Below are 18310 nucleotides of genomic sequence, written 5' to 3' on the forward strand. Positions count from 1 at the left end.
GACCCTTTGGTGGAGTGAAAAGATGTGTTACTAATAATTGTTAGCTGGAACAACAGGACTGTCTCCACATATGGGGGTCACCCTGGTTACAGGGCTGAAATAAATAAATCCTTAGTTTTATATTGATATTAAACTTATAGCTGACTGGCCATTTAAATTTACGTAATTCATCTTTTTCCTTGGGCATGATGGTTAAAAATATGCATTTAGTTAACTGGGCCACAGTGCCCAGGTACTCAATCAAACATTATTCTGAATGTGTCTTTTAGGGTATTTTTAGATGAGATTAACATTTAAATAAATTTAATTGTTTAAATAAATGTAAAAGTTTAATTTTATCCAAACTTGTTAAAATTTAACATTTAAATTGAAATTCCTTTTTTTAAAAAAGTATTTATGTATTTATTTATACAAGCACTGGGTACAGTCAGAAGCGCGGGAGGGTGAGAGAATTCACCAGAGCCAGAGCCAGAGCCAGAGCAGGGAGCAGAGCAGGCAGAAGGACCAAAGTACACTGCTGAGGGGAGCAGCAGGCGGCAGGAGAGGTCTGCGCGCCATGCGGGACCCTCCTTTGGTGGCCGGGGAGCAGCCGGGGATCAAACCGGCGCTGCAGAGGCTGCGGGCAGCTTCGCAACCCAGCGCTCAACCGCTGCGCCACTGGGGAGGCCATAAATTGAAATTCCTTTTGAGGAAAGCAGCTTGCTCTCCCTGGTGTGGGTGGGCCTTATCCAGTCAGTTGGAGACCTGAATTAAAAAGACTGACCTCCTCCAAGCACAGGAAATTCTGCTAGCAGGACATTTGTTCTGGAACTGTAACATCACCTCTTGGATCTCTGGCTTGCTAGTCTACCTGCACATTTTTGACTTGCTAGCTTCCAGAGTCACATGAGCCAATTCTTCATAATAAAATAGACATGTATAGATTATACAGAGAGAGAGACAAAGAAATTTTATATCTACACAGAATCAATAGGAATTTATGTATAATATATGTAGGATTTTATAGGATATATGTATGTACCCACACACGCACACACACACACATCCTATAAAACCCTGGCCAGTTCACTGGATTTCACAATTGCCTTGCCAAGTACTTGCTTGTGGCTAGACCCAGAGCCTGTGCCAAGGACCTATGCCCCATATTATCCTCCCAACAACCCCATCATGTAGGCTGTGTTAAATTTTCTATTTCACAGAAGAGGAAACTGAAGCCCAGGGAACTGAAATGACTTGGCCAAGGTCACACATTGGGTTTGTGACCAGGCTGGCTATCGGGCAAGTTCTAAGGTCTCTGGTGGTCATGAGGCCTGTGTTGTAAGCTGAACAATTATTGCCCCCAGCTTGAGCCCATTGGGATGGGGCTATCACTGCTACCTTGGTCATCTCAGTTCACATTCCTCCCAGTTCAAGGGCTCACCTGGGCACATGGGGCAACCTAGCCCTGGCTCTAGTTGGGGTTCCGTTTATTCCAGAGAACTAAAGGAGAACTAAATGGTTCCGTTTATTCCAGAGGACTAAAGGAGTAGTTGTTAAAAAGGCATAGAGACTCTTACAACTTTTGAAAAGATGCTCAAACTGTTAGAGGGCAGGGTGAGGAGCACCTCAGGACCCCCAAACCTGTATGCTCTCAATGGATTCTGCCATCGGCCACATCAGGACAAAATATACTCTAGTGCTCAAGACCTTCAATGCAAAAGAACTTGAATATAATTAGTGTGCTATAAAGAGATGAGAAAGGAAAGAATAGATTAAAGAGTTTTCACACAGAACACCCAAAGTTACCCATCCCCTTGTAGGTAAATGCCCAGTCAAACAGGGCTGGCCTGAATCAGGAGAGCTGAGGCCCAAAAGCTTGCCACAAGTCTAAGGCACCTCTGGTGAGAACCCATAGAAAAGCAGCAGAAGGGGCCAGGCAGGTCTCGGACGAAAGGCTCAAAATCAAAATCAAGATAAAGGCTGCCATTGTCAGTCTCCCCACGGGTCTATTACCCACGTCTTTTTAAGTGTCTCCTTCCATGTCCTCAAAGTCCGTGATATCAGTCTAAGGCTGAGAAGCAAGCGCGGCTTCTTAATATGTTTCTCTGCAATATGTGCCTCTTCCAGGTCTCCTTGATCCTCTCCTTCCTCTCTTCTCCCAGTTTCCTCTCCAGCTTCTCCTCCTTGCTCAGCTGCACCCTTCCTTGGATGGGGCAGGGAACCTTGAACCTTCTCTTTCCCTGGGGACCGCCCTGTTAAAAAGCTTCTTTGCAATGAGATCCATGCAAATCAAAACTCCAATGAGAAAATTTTTCTCCAGTGAAAAAATATGATCCTACATAGTGATGATGAATATATAAGGAAACAGGCCCCCTTGGGCATCCCTGAATAGGTGGGTACCATTTCCATTTTGGAAAATTTGAAATTTCTTCATAAATTACAAATCTGCATGCTGTGGGACCTAAGTATTAATTGTGTATAAACAGATTCACTTCAGCACTGTTGCCAATACTGAAAGATTGGAAGCAATATAAATACCCAGCAAAATTATGGTAACTCTACTTAACAGAATACTATGTCCTTAATAATGAACCAGCTTTTTGTGTACCAATAAGGAAGATTCTAAGATGTATTATTAAGAGAAAACAGTAAGGTAGAGGCTGATGGGACAGAATGTAATGGTTTGTGTGAGAGGATAAAAGATTAAAGGTTTATGACTAGAGAGATCATCAAGAGACTAGGAACACTGCATACCTCTAGTAAGGGGACTGTGTGACTGAGGACAGGGAAAGGCATTCTTTTGTCCTTTGTGAATTTTGCACTGTGTGCATGCATTATTTATTTAAAAATAATTAAAAATTTAACACTTGGGAAACATGGCATCCAAATTGACATTCCTTCTGGTCAATGTGCTCATTAGAAGCTTATAAAAAGCGAAATCCGTGCCACCTATTAGGATAAATATGATCTCAGATTTGTAAAACAATACCTAAGTATGAGTATCCCTGCATCAAAAAAACAACTGTAAAGACGTATTTCCAAAGTGGTAATTCTTTATGGTAGATTAGTAGTGATTTTTATTTTCTTCTGAGTACTTTTCTAGATTATCTGAATTTCTGCAGTGATCATTTATTTCTTTTAAAATAAGAAAAGCCTGTTTTAAGAAAAGACTATATAAATTTGTTTTTCTTTATACAGTGGTTATAATTTGTTACAACCTTTGGGGCCTCCCCGGTGGCGCAGCCGTTGAGCGCTGGGTTGTGAAGCTGCCCGCAGCCTCTGCAGCGCCAGTTCGATCCCTGGCTGCTTCCCGGCCACCGGAGGAGGGTCCCACATGGCGCGCAGACCTCTCCTGCCGCCCGCTGCTCCCCTCAGCAGTGTACTTCGGTCCTTCTGCCTATTCTGCTCCCCGCTCTGGCTCTGGTGAATTCTCTCACCCTCCTATGCTTCTGACTGTACCCAGTGCTTGTATAAATAAATAAATAAATCTTTAAAAAAAATTGTTACAACCTTTGTAATTCAGATCCATGTTTTCTGGCTGATCTTCAGTTGACAGAGATATCCTAAAACGCAACTTTTCAACTCATCTTCTCTCAGATCCTCACAATAAGCCCAACTTTAGCAGCTCTTCAATATAAATCCTTCTTAAAAGTAATTAATTTGCAATAAGTAATTGCAGTGTTTGTTACCTAAATTCCATGATTAATCTGTTCATACTTTGCATGTATTCACTTTCTTAAATCAGCAAGCTCTTACAGCTTTTCAGGAACTTAGTTATGGTTAATGGAGCGTGCTTCCTCCTATTTGATTTTAATCTATGTGTTGTCAGGCAGTGACCGAGTTTCTTTTCTTTTGCACTTTAAGAATGGCATTGGCTTCAAAGTCCTCCTCTGTTCAAACAAAAGTCTTTAGCACATTGCTTAACATATGATCTTAAGGAATCACACAGTCTTGTAAGTCACAATTGTTTCCTTTTCTGATCAAGAAGGCTCTAAACTAAAGAGGACATCACAGGCCAATTCATTTGACTGATAAGGAAACAGACCCAGAGAAGTTAATTGAGGCAGAATTAATCTCTGCCATCAATCAAACAAGTAGTTCCATTTATTGGCAGAGACTCTGTGTTCTGTCTCTAAGTTCTTTTTTGAGATTTTGACAGTGTGGAATGATATGGAAGAGAAGCTAAGTGTGGTAGCCAGCCTCAAGATATCCCCAAACACATCTCATATCCTAATGCCCATTCCATATAGAATAAGGTTGACATGTGTAACCAAAAGATTGTGAGAATGATGGTGTGTGAATTTCAAGTCTAGGTGATAAAAGACTATGTTGTTCCCACTTTGATTTTTCTTGGACAATTCATTCTGGGAAAAGTCAGGTGCCATGGTGTGGAGGTAGTCAGGTGACCCTGTGGAGTAGTCCATTTGGCAAAGAATCTAGGCCTCTTGGCAACAGTCATCACCAACTTACCAACCATGTGAGTGTGCCATCTTGAAAGTGGATCCTCTTGGGGCCTCCCTGGTGGCATAGGAGTTAAGTCTCAGTGCTATCACTCCAACAGCCTGCGTTTGATCCAGCCAGGGAGCCAACCCACATATAGCACAGCAGCACTCTCCTGTCTTACTTGCTGCTCCCCTCAGCAGTGTATTTCAGTAAATCTGCCTGTTCTGCTCCCCGTTCTGTCTCTGGTGAATCCTCTGATCCCCTCCGTCGTGTCTCTGGCTTACACCCCAATTCTATGCAAAAATAAATAAAAATTAGAAAAAAAGAAAGTGGATCCTCTGGTCCCATTCAAGCTTTCAGATGAGACTGCAACCCTGACTGTATCTGACAGCAACTTACTGCGAGACCCTGAGTCCGAACCACCTAGCTAAATTGCTCTTGGATTCCTGGTCCACAGAAATTGTGTGTGATGATATACATTTATTTTTTTTTAAATGCTAAGAGTTGAAGTAACATATTGTGCAACATGAAATAATCAAAACAGTAGGAACAGTGCTCCTCAGACTATAGACATTAGATTATCTACCTTAAAATACCCCAAGTTGCTATTTAAATGTGCAGTTTCCTGGCCAAATGGAAGAGAATATATCAGCATGATGCATTTTGACATGCTTCCCTACTAGTTCTCATGGATTCTAAAGTTCTCCCAAATGTCAGCTATTTGGGTATTTAATACAACCTTAATATTTGTTGCCATATCCAGGTATCACCTTTACTATTTTAGTTTGTGTCATTTTAAAACCTACAACTTTTATTATCATTTACATATTTCAGGAAAAAGGAATGTAGCAAGACAAAGTTGCACTAACTTTTTTTGTTTGTTTTTGTTTTGCTTTTAACAATTTATGTGTACAAGAGCAGGGGTGTAGGCCAGAGGGGTATGTTGGGGGGAAAGGATTCACCAGAGACAGAGTGGGGAGCAGAACAGGTGGATCTATTGAAATACACTGCTGAAAGGAGCAGAGGGCAAGACAGGAGAGGTCTGCTGTGCCATGTGGGTCAGCTCCCTGGCCAGGCTGCCAGTAGCTTCATAGTGCTGCGTCTTAATCTCTTGTGCCACCACTTTTTTTTTAATGTACTAACTTTTTTTTTAATGTAGGTTTGTACATGTCACTCTATTTACACTTGGGAGCAGACTCCTTGGGAGGATTTTTGCATCTATGTTCATCAGAGATATTGACCTGTAGTTTTTTTGTTTGTTTGGTGTGCATGTGTGTGTGCGTGTGCGCGGGTGTGCGCACGCGCACACTTGCACGCTCAATGTCCTTGTCTGGTTTCAGAATCAGGTAATGTTGGCTTCATGTGGAAGAGTTTGAGAAGGATAGATATTAATTCTTCTGTGAAGGTATGGTAGAATTCACTATCATATGTCCAACAAGGGGTTAATATTCAAAGTATACAAGGAACTCATAAAACTCAACAGTAAAAAAGGAAACAACTCAATTAAAAAAATGAGCAGATGATCTGAATCAACACTTTTCCAAAGAAAACATACAGATGGCCAATAAGAACACAAAAAGATGTTCATCATCTCTCATTATTACAGAAATGCAAATCAAAACAACACTGAGATATCATCTCACACTGTGAGAATGGCTGTTATCCAAAAGACAAGAAAGAACAAGTGTTGGAGAGGAGGTGGAGAGAAGGGACTCTTCTACACTGTTCCTGAGATTGTAAATTGGTGCAGTCATTAGGAAAAGCAGTATGGAGAGTCCTCAAAAAATTAAGAATAGAAATTTCATATGATCCAGTTATCCTCCTTCTGGGTGTTTAGCCACCAAATTTTAAAAACCACTAATTCGAAGATATACACACACACACACACACACACACACACACTCATGTTTATTGCAACACTATAATAGCCAAGAGTTGTAAACAGGCTGGGTGCTCATCAACTGATGAATGGATAAAGAAGTTGTGGTACACACACACACAATGGAATAAGAAAATAACTCACAAATATATAATAAAAAATGACAAGGGAGGGCCACCCTTGGTGGCGCAGGCGGTTGAGCACAGCACTGTGAAGCTGTCCACAGCCTCTGCAGCACAGGTTCGATCCCGGCCAGCCGGCAAGAATCCCACATGGCACGCAGACCTCTCCTGTGTCACCCGCTGCTCCCCTCAGCAGTGTATTTCGGTCAGTCTGCCTGTTCTGTTCCCTGCTCTGTCTCTGGTGAATCTTCTCACCCTTCCATCTCTGGCCTGTACCCTGGTTCTTGTATGCATGAATAAATAAATCTTTAAAAAAAAATGACAAGGGAATGAAAAGGGCATACTATATATATTTAGCACCAAAGAAAGGAGTAATGAAATTTAAACAAGCATAAAACATACTGAAAACAAGGGAATATGGCAACAGTTTACAGGTGAAATGATGGCAGGAGAGCTATGGAAACTACAACAATGTAAGAAAAAAATTAATAATAAAAAAAATAAATTGAAAACAATAAAATGGCAATGCAATTTCTATATGATCAATGATTATATTAAATTTAAATGGATTAAAACCTCTTATCAAAAGCCAGAGATTAGCAGAATAGATTAAAAAAACATAATCCAACTACATTCTGTCTGCAAGAGCTTCATTTTAGATTCAGAGACACAAATAGTTTGAAAGTAAAAGAATGGAAAACATAAAAAAAAATGGAAAACATTTTGCCATGCAAACTGTGACCTAAGAGAGCTGGGGGCAACCATCCTAACATTAGATAAAATAGACTTTAAGACAAAAAAAGTTATTAAAGACAGAGAAGGACATTTTATAATTATAAAAGGGTCAACTCATCAAGAAAATGTAGCAATATGTGTAAGCATACATGCACCTAAGAGGACCCCAAAATATACCAAGAAGACCCCAAAATACACTGTGTAATTAAAGGAAGAAATAGACAATTTGACAATAAAGTTGAAGACTTCAGTCTCCCACTCACTCATGGCTAGAACAACGAGACAGAAGATCAGCAAGGAAACAGAAGAATTGAGCAATACTGTAAACCAACTGGATTTAACAGACATCTATAGGACTTTCAACCCAACAGCAGAATACACTTTCTCCTCAAGTGCACATGGAACATTCTTCAAAACAGACCATATGTTAGATCCTAAAACAAATCTCAATAATTCTTAAAAGATTGAAATCACACAAAGTATGTTCTCTGATCACAATGAAATGGAATTAGAAATCAACAGAAGGAAATTTGGGAAATTCATAAATACATGGAAATTCAACACATTTCTTCATCATCAATTGATAAAAGAAAAATGAACAAGGAAATTGGAAAATACTTTGAATGAAAACACAAATATCGTGGCGGGAAGGCCATCCTTTTATCCATGACTGTTCAGACACCTTAAACTGATTCTTCTTGAGAACCGCTTCCCAAGGTCTGGCCAGGAATACTGGCTGCTGACTCACTACTCCCTCTTGTTTATTCCCCCGGAAACACATCATCTGAGAGATCACAGTTTGATGAAGAGAGTTTGTCTTTTGAGTCAACTGCATGGGTGTTCTCTCTGCCCTCTTCAGGACTCTCTAGTTGCAATGAAGACATCTTGCAATTCATGGCAGTAAAAGACATAGAACCAGGGGACTTGGAAGTTGGGCACCTTTGCATATTTTAACAAGGGCTTAACCTATTAACCACGTCTCCCCTTCCTGCCAGCTTCTCTGGCAACCAGGGGGTAATTAAGAGTTGCCAGCACAATGCCAAGAACCTGGTAATGACTCGGGGGAGGTGTCATCCTATCAGCATGGATAGCAGAGCAGAGATCCACCACCCAAGATTAATCTTTCTCTTTTGGATTTTTATACAATTTCAGTTCCAAAGGAGAAAAGACCCCCTTTAAAATTTCTTTATGGTCAGAACTAGCAAGCTGGCCATAGAACTGAGGCATACAGCCAAGGAGGGGGTGGGGAGAGGCAAAACAGGTGAGGGATGAACACAAGGGAATATGGTGATTATTCATGGGTGATATGGTGGTAGGAGAACTGTGGGGACTATAATGATGTAAGAAATAAATGTAATAAAAATTAATTTCTTTATGCATTTAAATCCTTGGGTTTCCTTTTTAAGTGAAGTGCCATTCTTTTAACTAGTAGAATATTGTCTGGATGAAAATAGGATTTAGACCACAGTTGATTGAAGAATGCTTATACATAACGCAAGCTTTTTGTATTAAGTCTTTCAGGTTAAAGGGCAGCTCGTTACTCTATTCCAGCCTCTATTTTAAAATATTAACTTTTGTTTTAAGAATCCAAGGGGGGATATCATGATGCATTGTTGTCATATGAAATAAAACCCATCTGTCTTTTGATGTGCCCCCATTTTCCAGACAGATGGATGATATTAGCTGGAAGCAACTGCCTTTGTAATAACAGTTCTAGCTGCTCAGGATGTTTCCCAGATCAGAGGTACAAATACGGGCCAAATCTTTCTTGGCTGATAATCCCATCCAGATAACTTTAGATCTGGGGTTTTCAGAGTGCACATTTACGGCAAACTGATTTTTGTCACAAGTACAAAGCATCTCAATAGAAAAAGGATAGGATTTTCAATTGGAGGGCCTTCCTGGTGGCCCAGGGGTTAAAGTCTCAGAGCTATCAAGCTATCACCAGCCATTGTGGCCTGAGTTCAATCCTGGCCAGGGAGCTGACCCCATGGCGCAGCAGACCTCTCCTGTCTCGCCCACTGTTCCCCTCAGCAGTGTATTTCAGTAGATCTGCCTGTTCTGCTCCCCACTTTGTCTCTGGTAAATCCTTTCACACACACCCCCTGCACCTCTGGCCTATACTCCAGTTCTTGTATGCATAAATGGACAAAATGAATCTTTAAAAACAAAAAAGATTTTCAAGTGAAACTGGAATTATTGAATACTTGTAGTAATATTAACTTCAATTGGTACTCATACCTTACACCAAAATTGATGTAAGATGACTCATAGGCCAAAAATTTCAACCTAAAACTATAAAATTTACAAAAGAAAACAAGTTACAAAAATTTTTGTGACTTGGGTTGGGAAAGATTTCTTTCTATGCTACCAAAAGCATAATTCATAGAAGAAAAAAATGGTAAAGGTGACTTCATCAAAATTAAGACCTTTTCTTTGAAAGAGATTAAGGAAATGAAAACAAAAGCACGGACTGAGAGACGGTATTTACAGATTACATATTTGACGAAGAATTTGCCTGTACTGTGTGCTTCATGCAAATGTGTGATGTCCATAGAAAGGGGAAGTTCCAGGTCCCCTCCCAACCCTAAGCAAGGGGTAGCTGAGCAGTGTAGAAGAAGCTGGAAAAGACTGGGAAAAGGTCTTAGGAAGAGGAAGAAGAGAGAAGACCTAGAGGAGGCACATGGAGCAGAGAGACAGGTAAAGAAGCTGCACTTGCTTCTCAGCCTTGAACTTGTTACCAAGGACTTGGGGCACATGGAACACACATTGGTATGTAAGAGACCTGTGGGGAGGCTGACAATGGCAGTCTTTATCTTGGCTTGTATTTTAATTTTGTTCCTTTCCTTCCAGACATGCCTGGCCCTTTCTGCCCCTTCCCTAGAGTTCCCTACTAGAAGGTGCCTTAGACTTGTGGCATGATTTTGGGCCTCAGTGACCCAGCTGGGGCCATACCTCTTTAGCTGGGCATTTACCCATGAGGGGATGGGTAACTTCTAGTATTTAGGAAACTATTTTAATTATATTCTTTCTCTTTACTGCATACCAATTATGTTAAAGTGGTTTTCTATTGAAAGTCTTATTCACTAAGAGTATATTTGTCTTTATATGATAGATGGTGAACCCATTTAGAGCAGGTAGGTTTGAGGGTCCTGGTGTACCTCTCAGCCTGCCTGCTAACAAGTAGAATCATACAATACTTGCCTTTTTGTGCTTGGTTCATTTTATTTAGCATGCATGATGCTTTCTTTCTTTTTTAAAAAAGATTTATTATATTGGTTTATGCATTTAAGAGCTAGGGTGTAGGTCAGAGATGCAGGGAGGGTGAAATAATTCACCAAAGACAGAGTGGAGAGCAGAACAGGTGGATCTACTGAAACACACTGCTGAGGGGAGCAGCAGGTGAGACAGGAGAGGTCTGCTGTGCCATATGAGTTAGCTCCCTGCCTGGTATCAAACTGGAGCTGCAGTAACTGTGGATAGCCTCATAATGCTGACACTTAACCCCTTGCACCACCAGGGAGGCCCTAGATTAATGTTTCAAAGCATATTTTGTGTTGTGGCAGCTATCAGAATTTTACTCCCTTTCACGACTAAATTATATTCCATTGAATGGATATAGTACATTTATCCATTCTGTTAATGGGCAAGTGGATTGTTCTCAGCTTTATGCTATTATGAATAATGCTACTATGAATATTGGTGTATAAGTATTTGAGTTCCCGTTTTCAATCCTTTTGGGTCACATACCAAGAAGTGGAATTACCAGATTATAGGGTAATTCTATGTTTAACTTTTTAAGAAACCCAAGGCGGTCAATTTTTTTTAAAGATTTATTTATCCATGTATACAAGAGCTGGGGTACAGGCCAGAGATGTGGATGGTGAGAGGATTCACCGCAGACAGAACGGGGAACAGAACAGGCAGATTGAGCAAAGTACACTACTGAGGGGAGCAGCGGGCAAGCCAGGAGAGGTCTGCCGCACCATGTGGGTTGCTCCCCTGCCAGCTGGGGATTGAACTCGTGCTGCAGAGGCTGCAAACTGCCTCATAGTGAGGCGCTTAAACCCCTCCACCCCATGCCACCAGGGAGGCCCCAAAGTGGTCAATTTTTAAAAAGTGTTTTGTCTCAAACAAGTGGAGAAAAAGTGAAGATGTCATGTTCTGGAAAAATCTTACTTAAATGACTCAAAAAGATGGATGTAGGCATGACAAAGCCACTGCTTTTGAAGATGTCAGCCTAGAGTTTGGAAATACATGATCCATAAATATAATGGAGAAAAGTAACATTTTTAAATGAATTGCTTTGTGTAATATGATATAGACATTAGAACATTTTAATCTAGTTTTATAAAATAAACTATTAAATTGTCTCAAAAACTTATTTTTAAACCTTCTATTTAATATATTGCCTACAATGGGAGGTTGAGCATATATACAAATCATTGACCAAGCATAGGACTATCCATTACCTTGTTACAATATTGTGAATTATAGGAAAAATCATATTGGCCATTTAGAAGACCTAAATATATCTGTCAAATATACTTGATCTTTGTCCATAGTTCCTGGCTCACAGGTCTCAAAATTCTTGGAATTTCCTAAGTGTTGAGAGAAAGGTGTCTTTTATTATGTAGATGAGGAGACTTTTGGAAACATTTAAGGGGGCAAGGGTGGGGAGGGGGGTGGGCTGATGGCCAAGAGAACAAACCTACTTTCAGGTTCACCTTCCCTTCCCTGCCCACCCCACCTCCAGGGAGAGGAGAGGACCCAGCTCCTAAAGGTTTTGGGACCCAGCCCCGAAAGGATTGAAAACAGGACTCAGGCAATAAATGGCCAATGATTTAACTGATTGTGCCCATGTAATGAAGCTCCCTTAAGCCACCTAGCAGATGGAGTTCAGGAGATTTCCAGGTTGGGAAGCAGGTGGAACCACGGGACAGTGCGGTGCCTGGAGAGGGCCTGCAAGCTCCACACCCTTCCCTCCCCTTGTTCTGTGTAGTTCTCCTTCCATCTGGATGCCCCTCTGTATCCTTTAACGTCCTTTGTGATCACTCAGTAGTCTAGGGAGTGAACTGGTTTTCTGAGTTCTCTGAACCATTCTAACAAATTAATAGAACCTAAGGGAGATGGCAGAACTTCTGCTTATAGCCACTTGGTAAGAAGCCTGGGTAACAGCCTGGGCTTGGGTCTGGAGTCCGAAGCAGAGGGCAGTCTTGGGAGAGTGATTCCTTTACTTGTGGAATCTGAGACTGTCTCAGGTTTGTGATTTGAGTCCTCTGACACCTTGCCGGTATCCAGGAATTGCTTGATGTTGGGGGGAAGAAGCCTCCACACACCTCAGCTGTGTTTTGGGTTGAGGTATCTATTTACTTGTTAAAGTCTCACAACAGTTGGGTATCACGGTCGCATTTTACAGATGCAGCAAATGAGTCTGAAACCAGTAAATAACTTGGCTAGTTGATACAGGTAGAAAGTTCAAGATCCAACTCTATCAGATTTCAAAGCTGGTGCTCATTGTATGGTGGCCAGGGTTTTGCCAAGGTGATAGGCACTTGGTAGGGTAGGGAAAAATACATACACTGGAAAAAGCCACTGCCCCCCCACTTCTTCCCCCCTCCCCTTTTGCCACCTTCAGTCTTTTCAGCTACTGCTTTTGGTAGTTGGTGCCATCTTTTTAATTAAGTTGCTTATTTGGCTTTCTCAATTTTGGGTACTTTTCTGCAGATTTCCCTAAGTTTGATGATTATGTAGTTTTCTCCGATACCACTTCCCCTTCCTACCCTGCAAAGGCCAACTAATATATTGAGAGAGTACCAAAGGTATGAGTGGGGGAAGAGGAAAATCATGACAGTTAACACTGCTTACGCTTGGCCTAGATACTTATTCCTTTACCTATATTTTATCCTTTTCTCTCACTGCCACACCCCAAGTAGGCAGTTATGTATCCCTGTTCTGCTGATGGGGAGACTCAGGCATAGTCTCCTCTGGAGACTGTGGAGAGTTGGAAATCTACTCAGCGCCATCCAACTAGTGAGAGGCGCAGCTTGGAAAAGAACCCTTGGGGCTGATTCTGGTCTCACAAAGCTCCAGTTTCAGCTACAAACTTTCTTTTATCCAAGACAACTTGAATGGTCTGAAAAATCTGACTTGGCTAGAAGTATTGAGAAGTAAATGAGGGACAAGTAAAGTAAGAGCCTTCAGAGATATTTGTGTACCATCTGGACAAGGATCCAGAATGCCCACCACCTTTTCCCAGCTATGCAGCATCCAGTTACTGACAAGCATTTGGGCTGGATGTCTTCAGGTTAGTGCCCATCTTCTGAGCCAATCAGCTGTGCCAAGGAATCATGTGATACCAAGTGTAGTACTTACACTGCAGGGGTGGGGCAGACTTCCCTGGATACGAGTGTGGAGGAGCAAGCTGTGATTGACTCCCCATTATAAAGTCAGAAATACCCATGAATAAGTTGGTACTAAACTGTCATTGTCCCAGGCACATAGTTGTTGCTCAAATAATATTTTCTGGATGAATTATGGAGTTTTAGTATCATTGTATAGTTGGTTTTTTTGACATTCACATTGTTTCTAGTTATCCCATTGGATTATGTTTCAATCATTCAAATTACTCCTACTATTTCCACAATGGGTTGCTTTCTTTTGTGTATCTCCAAGAAAACCTAGCTCTTAAGAGTACGAGCTCTGGAGATAACACTGCTGGATTTTAATTCCAGGTCAACTCTTTGCTGTCTGAGTGACTCTTTGCATGTTATATGTCCTCTCTCTGAGCCACGTTTTTGTAACATGGGGATAATCTCACCTGCCTCATAGGGTTATTGCAAAGAGCAAGGGACAATGTTGGTGAAGCACTTTCCTGGGTGCCTGGCACACACTCAACCTTGGATTTTCAACAAATCCATTGGGTATCCATTCAGGGCCTATTAATCCCATGTATGCTTGACATGAGATTGTTTCCAGTCTGTTTTCTTGCACCCCCTCCTCTCACACACATCAACAATTAATTGAAGGGAATAAAAAAGTGTTCCCTCTTCTTTAACTGCCATGTGCCCTTGTAACCATTCTCACATTTCTTGCTGCTGCCATCACAGGTCATCTTTGTGGTTCTCTTTTCTCTGCCGCTGATGGATTTCTCTGCAATTCATTTGTTCACATGAGGCCAGAAATTCTCACTTTTGGCTGCTGGAGAGCTTTAAAAAAAATACCCAGGTCAGGCTCCCACCTTCAGATTGTAGGTTAAGTTCATCTGGGGGTGGAGTCAGCTCATTCTTATGCGCACCCTGAATTTAGAACCATTCATTCAACAAATATGTTTGGAGCTCCTTCTTTGTGCCTGACTCTGTTCTAGGCCCTTAGGGATACATCAGCAAACTTTTATGAGGCTTAAATTCTGAAGGGCAGCAGGCATTCCAGTGGGAGAGGGGTGTGAGAACCACTGAAAGAGAGGGCTAGGTCTTGAAGGCAGGGATTTTGTTTTATTCATTTCTGATTCCCCAGAGTCAGGGCTCAATAAGGCGTGCTTTCAACCTTCTCATACTTTGTTTACGTTTCTTTATTCATCTCTCTTGATATTCAGCTCCATGATGACAATGACATGTCCAACTTATTCTCTGTCCAATGGCCCATGCCTGTTCCAGTGCCTGGCACACACTAAGTGCTCCAACAGTACTACAATGTAGGAATACATAGAATTTTTTTTTTCTTCTCTATATTTGTTACAGCAGCCTGGGTCTCAAGAATGTTATAAGGAGAACAGCATTAATGAATCCCTACAAATAAACATTTAGAGAGGCGTCGTTAACCAAGGAGTACGTTACTGGTACCTCGACAGCCATTTCACAGGCGGCGTGCCCTATAGGCACCTCAGTAAAACACCACCAGCCACAGAGAGCCTGTAAATTCCTCTAACCAGAAGGGCTCTCCCCGCCCCCTCTCCCCGCGCAGCTTGCTCTGCCCTCCACCTCCTCCCTCCGCCCACTCTCCCCGCGGTCTCCTGGCGGCGGTGGCTTTGTCTCGTGGGCTGGTCCCTGACGGCTCCCTCCCCCGAACAGCTGCCACCCAAGGGAGGACGTGGTGCGGGAGCTGTCCAGCACCCCGGTGCTGAAACCCCGAGCGCTCGTCATCCACCAGCACCATGTAAGGGCCATGAAAAGGGCTCGTCCTGGCGCAGCGCGGACATGGAGGAGGACTTATTCCAGCTAAGGCAGCTGCCGTGAGTATCCTGGGGGCGAATGAGAGGCAGACAGGCTTTCCTTTAAAAAATGGAAAATCTGCAGGGGGGGCATCTCTGCATGGTTTCTTGAATTTAAAGGGGACCGTTTCAGAGGAGAGATTTAGGCCTGGAGGAGACAAGCCATTTTCCTACCCCAGCAGCCCAGCTTCTGTATCTCTGACTCAGTTCCATTTTTTCAGATCCGTCAGAATCTTATGGGGGAGCTACGGGTGTTAGGTTTTCCTTTTTAATTGCTCTCAATCCTGAAGGGATTTTGAGGTCTGTGTTTTAAGAAAGCCTTCGCTGCTGTTTTTGAAATGTGAACTGAATTGATGAGGCTGTGTGATGACATCGGTGCTTTCCAGCCTTTTTCCTGTGCTGTGAAATTCCTAATTTTTTGCAAGGTCTTTTGGAAGGTAAAGCTACTGATGTTGCAAACTGGTTTCTAAAAGCTTAGATTCCTTGCTAGAAGGGAAGCTTGGGCAAAGTCCTGTTGTTTATGAAGTGTGTGAATGAGAGGGCTGGGCACTGTCGCTGAAACCTCTTGCCTTCTTCTGAATGAAAGGTTTTTGTAACAGCTAGAGTGAAACGCGCTGTGGACAGCTCTCCTTGGGAAATGAGGACTATGCCGCTCAAAGGATGGGGATCTTTAAAGGATACTAAATTTGCTCCTAAAATCTTGGGAGAATACAACCCAGCGGTGGAAAGGACAGGGGCCTTAGAGAGAGGGGCTTATCGATTCCTCCTACCACAAGCCAATAGTGATTTGTTAAGCATATTCCAGTAGTATGAGATGGGGCATTAAAAGGAACATTTCTGGGGATTTTTTTGTTTCAGTTTTTAGAATCACTCGCCATTTGGTTAATAAAAGTAGACACCATTTGGATTTGTTGGCAAGGATAAATTATTGTTAGTATAAGTGTATTTCCTTGAATTACATTTTTATCCCCTCTCCAACCACTTAGGAATTCTCCCAAGCGACTTTTGGTGTGACTGATACAGCTCTCTGAGGCTGTGTGTACTGAAGGGTATTGTAATGTTTACTTCTCAATCAATGTAAAATGAATTTTCATTTAAAAATTTAATTAAAATTTATTTTTAAACTTTTATGAATTGGTCCACATGTAACATGGCTTATGTAATGTAGCACTATTTCACAATGCTAAAGGATGCTCAGTTATCATATCCAGAGGTGAATGTTTAAATACATAAAACTATAAATATCTGAGTATAAATCTCTAAAAGAAAACATATCACCTTCATTGAAAATAAGTGTGTTGAAAAACCATCCTATTCAAAATAAAAAAATAACTTAGAAAAAAAATAACTTAGAATGCGAAATATGCAATTCAGGACTCAGAGAATATAGATCCTTATTGGAACTGCAGATTTACTGAGATAAAATTTCAAATAATATGAGTATATATGAACTTTGAAAGTTACTCAAAGATTCACGTATATCTAAACCACTAACATACAGCCAGGCCGTAATTGTGACAATTCCTTCTTTAATAAAATGGTAAAAATAATATGATTGCAATTTAAAAAATAGCTTCGTTAATATATAACATGTAGTAACATGTACATAGGTTAAAGTTTAAAAAAAAAAGCACAAGAATGTAAGTGGATGTCTCTCCAACCCCTAGTGTTAAGTTTCTTGATTATTCTCTGATATTTTAAACACATAACTATGTGTAATCTCTATCAGAGGAGCCAAATTGTTTACTGGTTAGGAACAGTGACTCTTGAGTAAAACCAATTTGGGCTCAAATCCTGACTGTGCCCTTCCTGTCTGTGTGACTTTGAGCAAATGACAAATCTTTCTGAGACTCAGTTTCTCTGGCCAAGAAATCGTAATAATATTAGATTCATAGAACTACATAAAGATTAAATGAGACAATGTGTGCAAAAGTCCCGGTCGATACAAAGTACTCAACACACACTAGCTAATATTAGGATTACACTGAAAAATCATTTATAAATACAAATTAAATAGGCTCCCTATCCTGGACTCCCCACAATTTTAATCTGTAAACCCCAGATTCTATTTGAATGAAGTCAAATTTAGCCTTGAAATGTGTTGACCTTGATTTATAAAAAAGAGTAAAGTGAAAGGAACAGCCATGAGAATCTGAGTGGGTTACAAATCACGACTTAGATGTTTTTTAAACCACACCCTGCGTATATATGCACAGATTGCAGGCAGCAGGTTTTCTGAGAGCAATATGGTTTTTCAAAAAGAGTGCCTTGTAGGGCCTCCCCGGTGGCGCAGCAGTTGAGCGCTGGGTTGCGAAGCTGCCCGCGGCCTCTGCGGCGCCGGTTCGATCCCCGGCTGCTCCCCGGCCACTGGAGGAGGGTCCCACATGGCGCGCAGACCTCTTCTGCCGCCCGCTGCTCCCCTCAGCAGTGTACTTCGGTCCTTCTGCCTGCTCTGCTCCCCGCTCTGGCTCTGGTGAGTTCTCTCACCCTCCCGTGCTTCTGACTGTACCCAGTGCTTGTATAAACAAAACAAACAAATAAATAAATAAAAAACAAAACAAACAAAAAAAAAAAAAAAAAAAAAAAAAAGAGTGCCTTGTAGAGGGTTGGCAAGAATGGACGTTGGAACTGGCTCAGTCCCATGGGAGGCCAAGTGTTAATAGATTATAAGCCACTAAGTAGTTTACAGGGTCATAGGAGGGAGGAACGAGGATGAGGGTGACTAGGAAAACAATCCTCTCTTGAACTTGGGGGCATCTTCTCATAATTCTAGCACAGTTATTTGAGACCACAGGCAGCCTTTGCTTTTCACCTGCTGTCTACTCAGGCAAAGCACCATGTCCAGGAAATACGAAGATTTGGTATCTCGTTCTGCCTTATTATGTGACCTTGGGCAAGTCAGACTTCTGGGTCGCTCCTTTCTAGGATAATTTCTTCAAAGAC

At 41.6% G+C, this 18310-nt stretch overlaps 1 protein-coding gene across 1 annotated transcript in view; it reads left to right on the forward strand.

Annotated features, from left to right (window-relative positions):
• The first annotated feature begins 15353 nt into the window (after positions 1–15353).
• The window catches only part of SVOP (SV2 related protein), a 51681-nt gene continuing 48724 nt past the window's right edge, over positions 15354–18310 (forward strand). Inside the window, exon 1 of the mRNA XM_037509860.1 lies at positions 15354–15388. Coding sequence (XP_037365757.1) covers positions 15354–15388 — 35 coding nt within the window. The remainder of the gene's footprint in view (positions 15389–18310) is intronic.

Source organism: Talpa occidentalis, unplaced genomic scaffold, assembly GCF_014898055.3.
Source record: "Talpa occidentalis isolate TD23 unplaced genomic scaffold, MPIMG_talOcc4v2.1 talOcc4.14, whole genome shotgun sequence".
Classification (NCBI taxonomy): domain Eukaryota; kingdom Metazoa; phylum Chordata; class Mammalia; order Eulipotyphla; family Talpidae; genus Talpa; species Talpa occidentalis.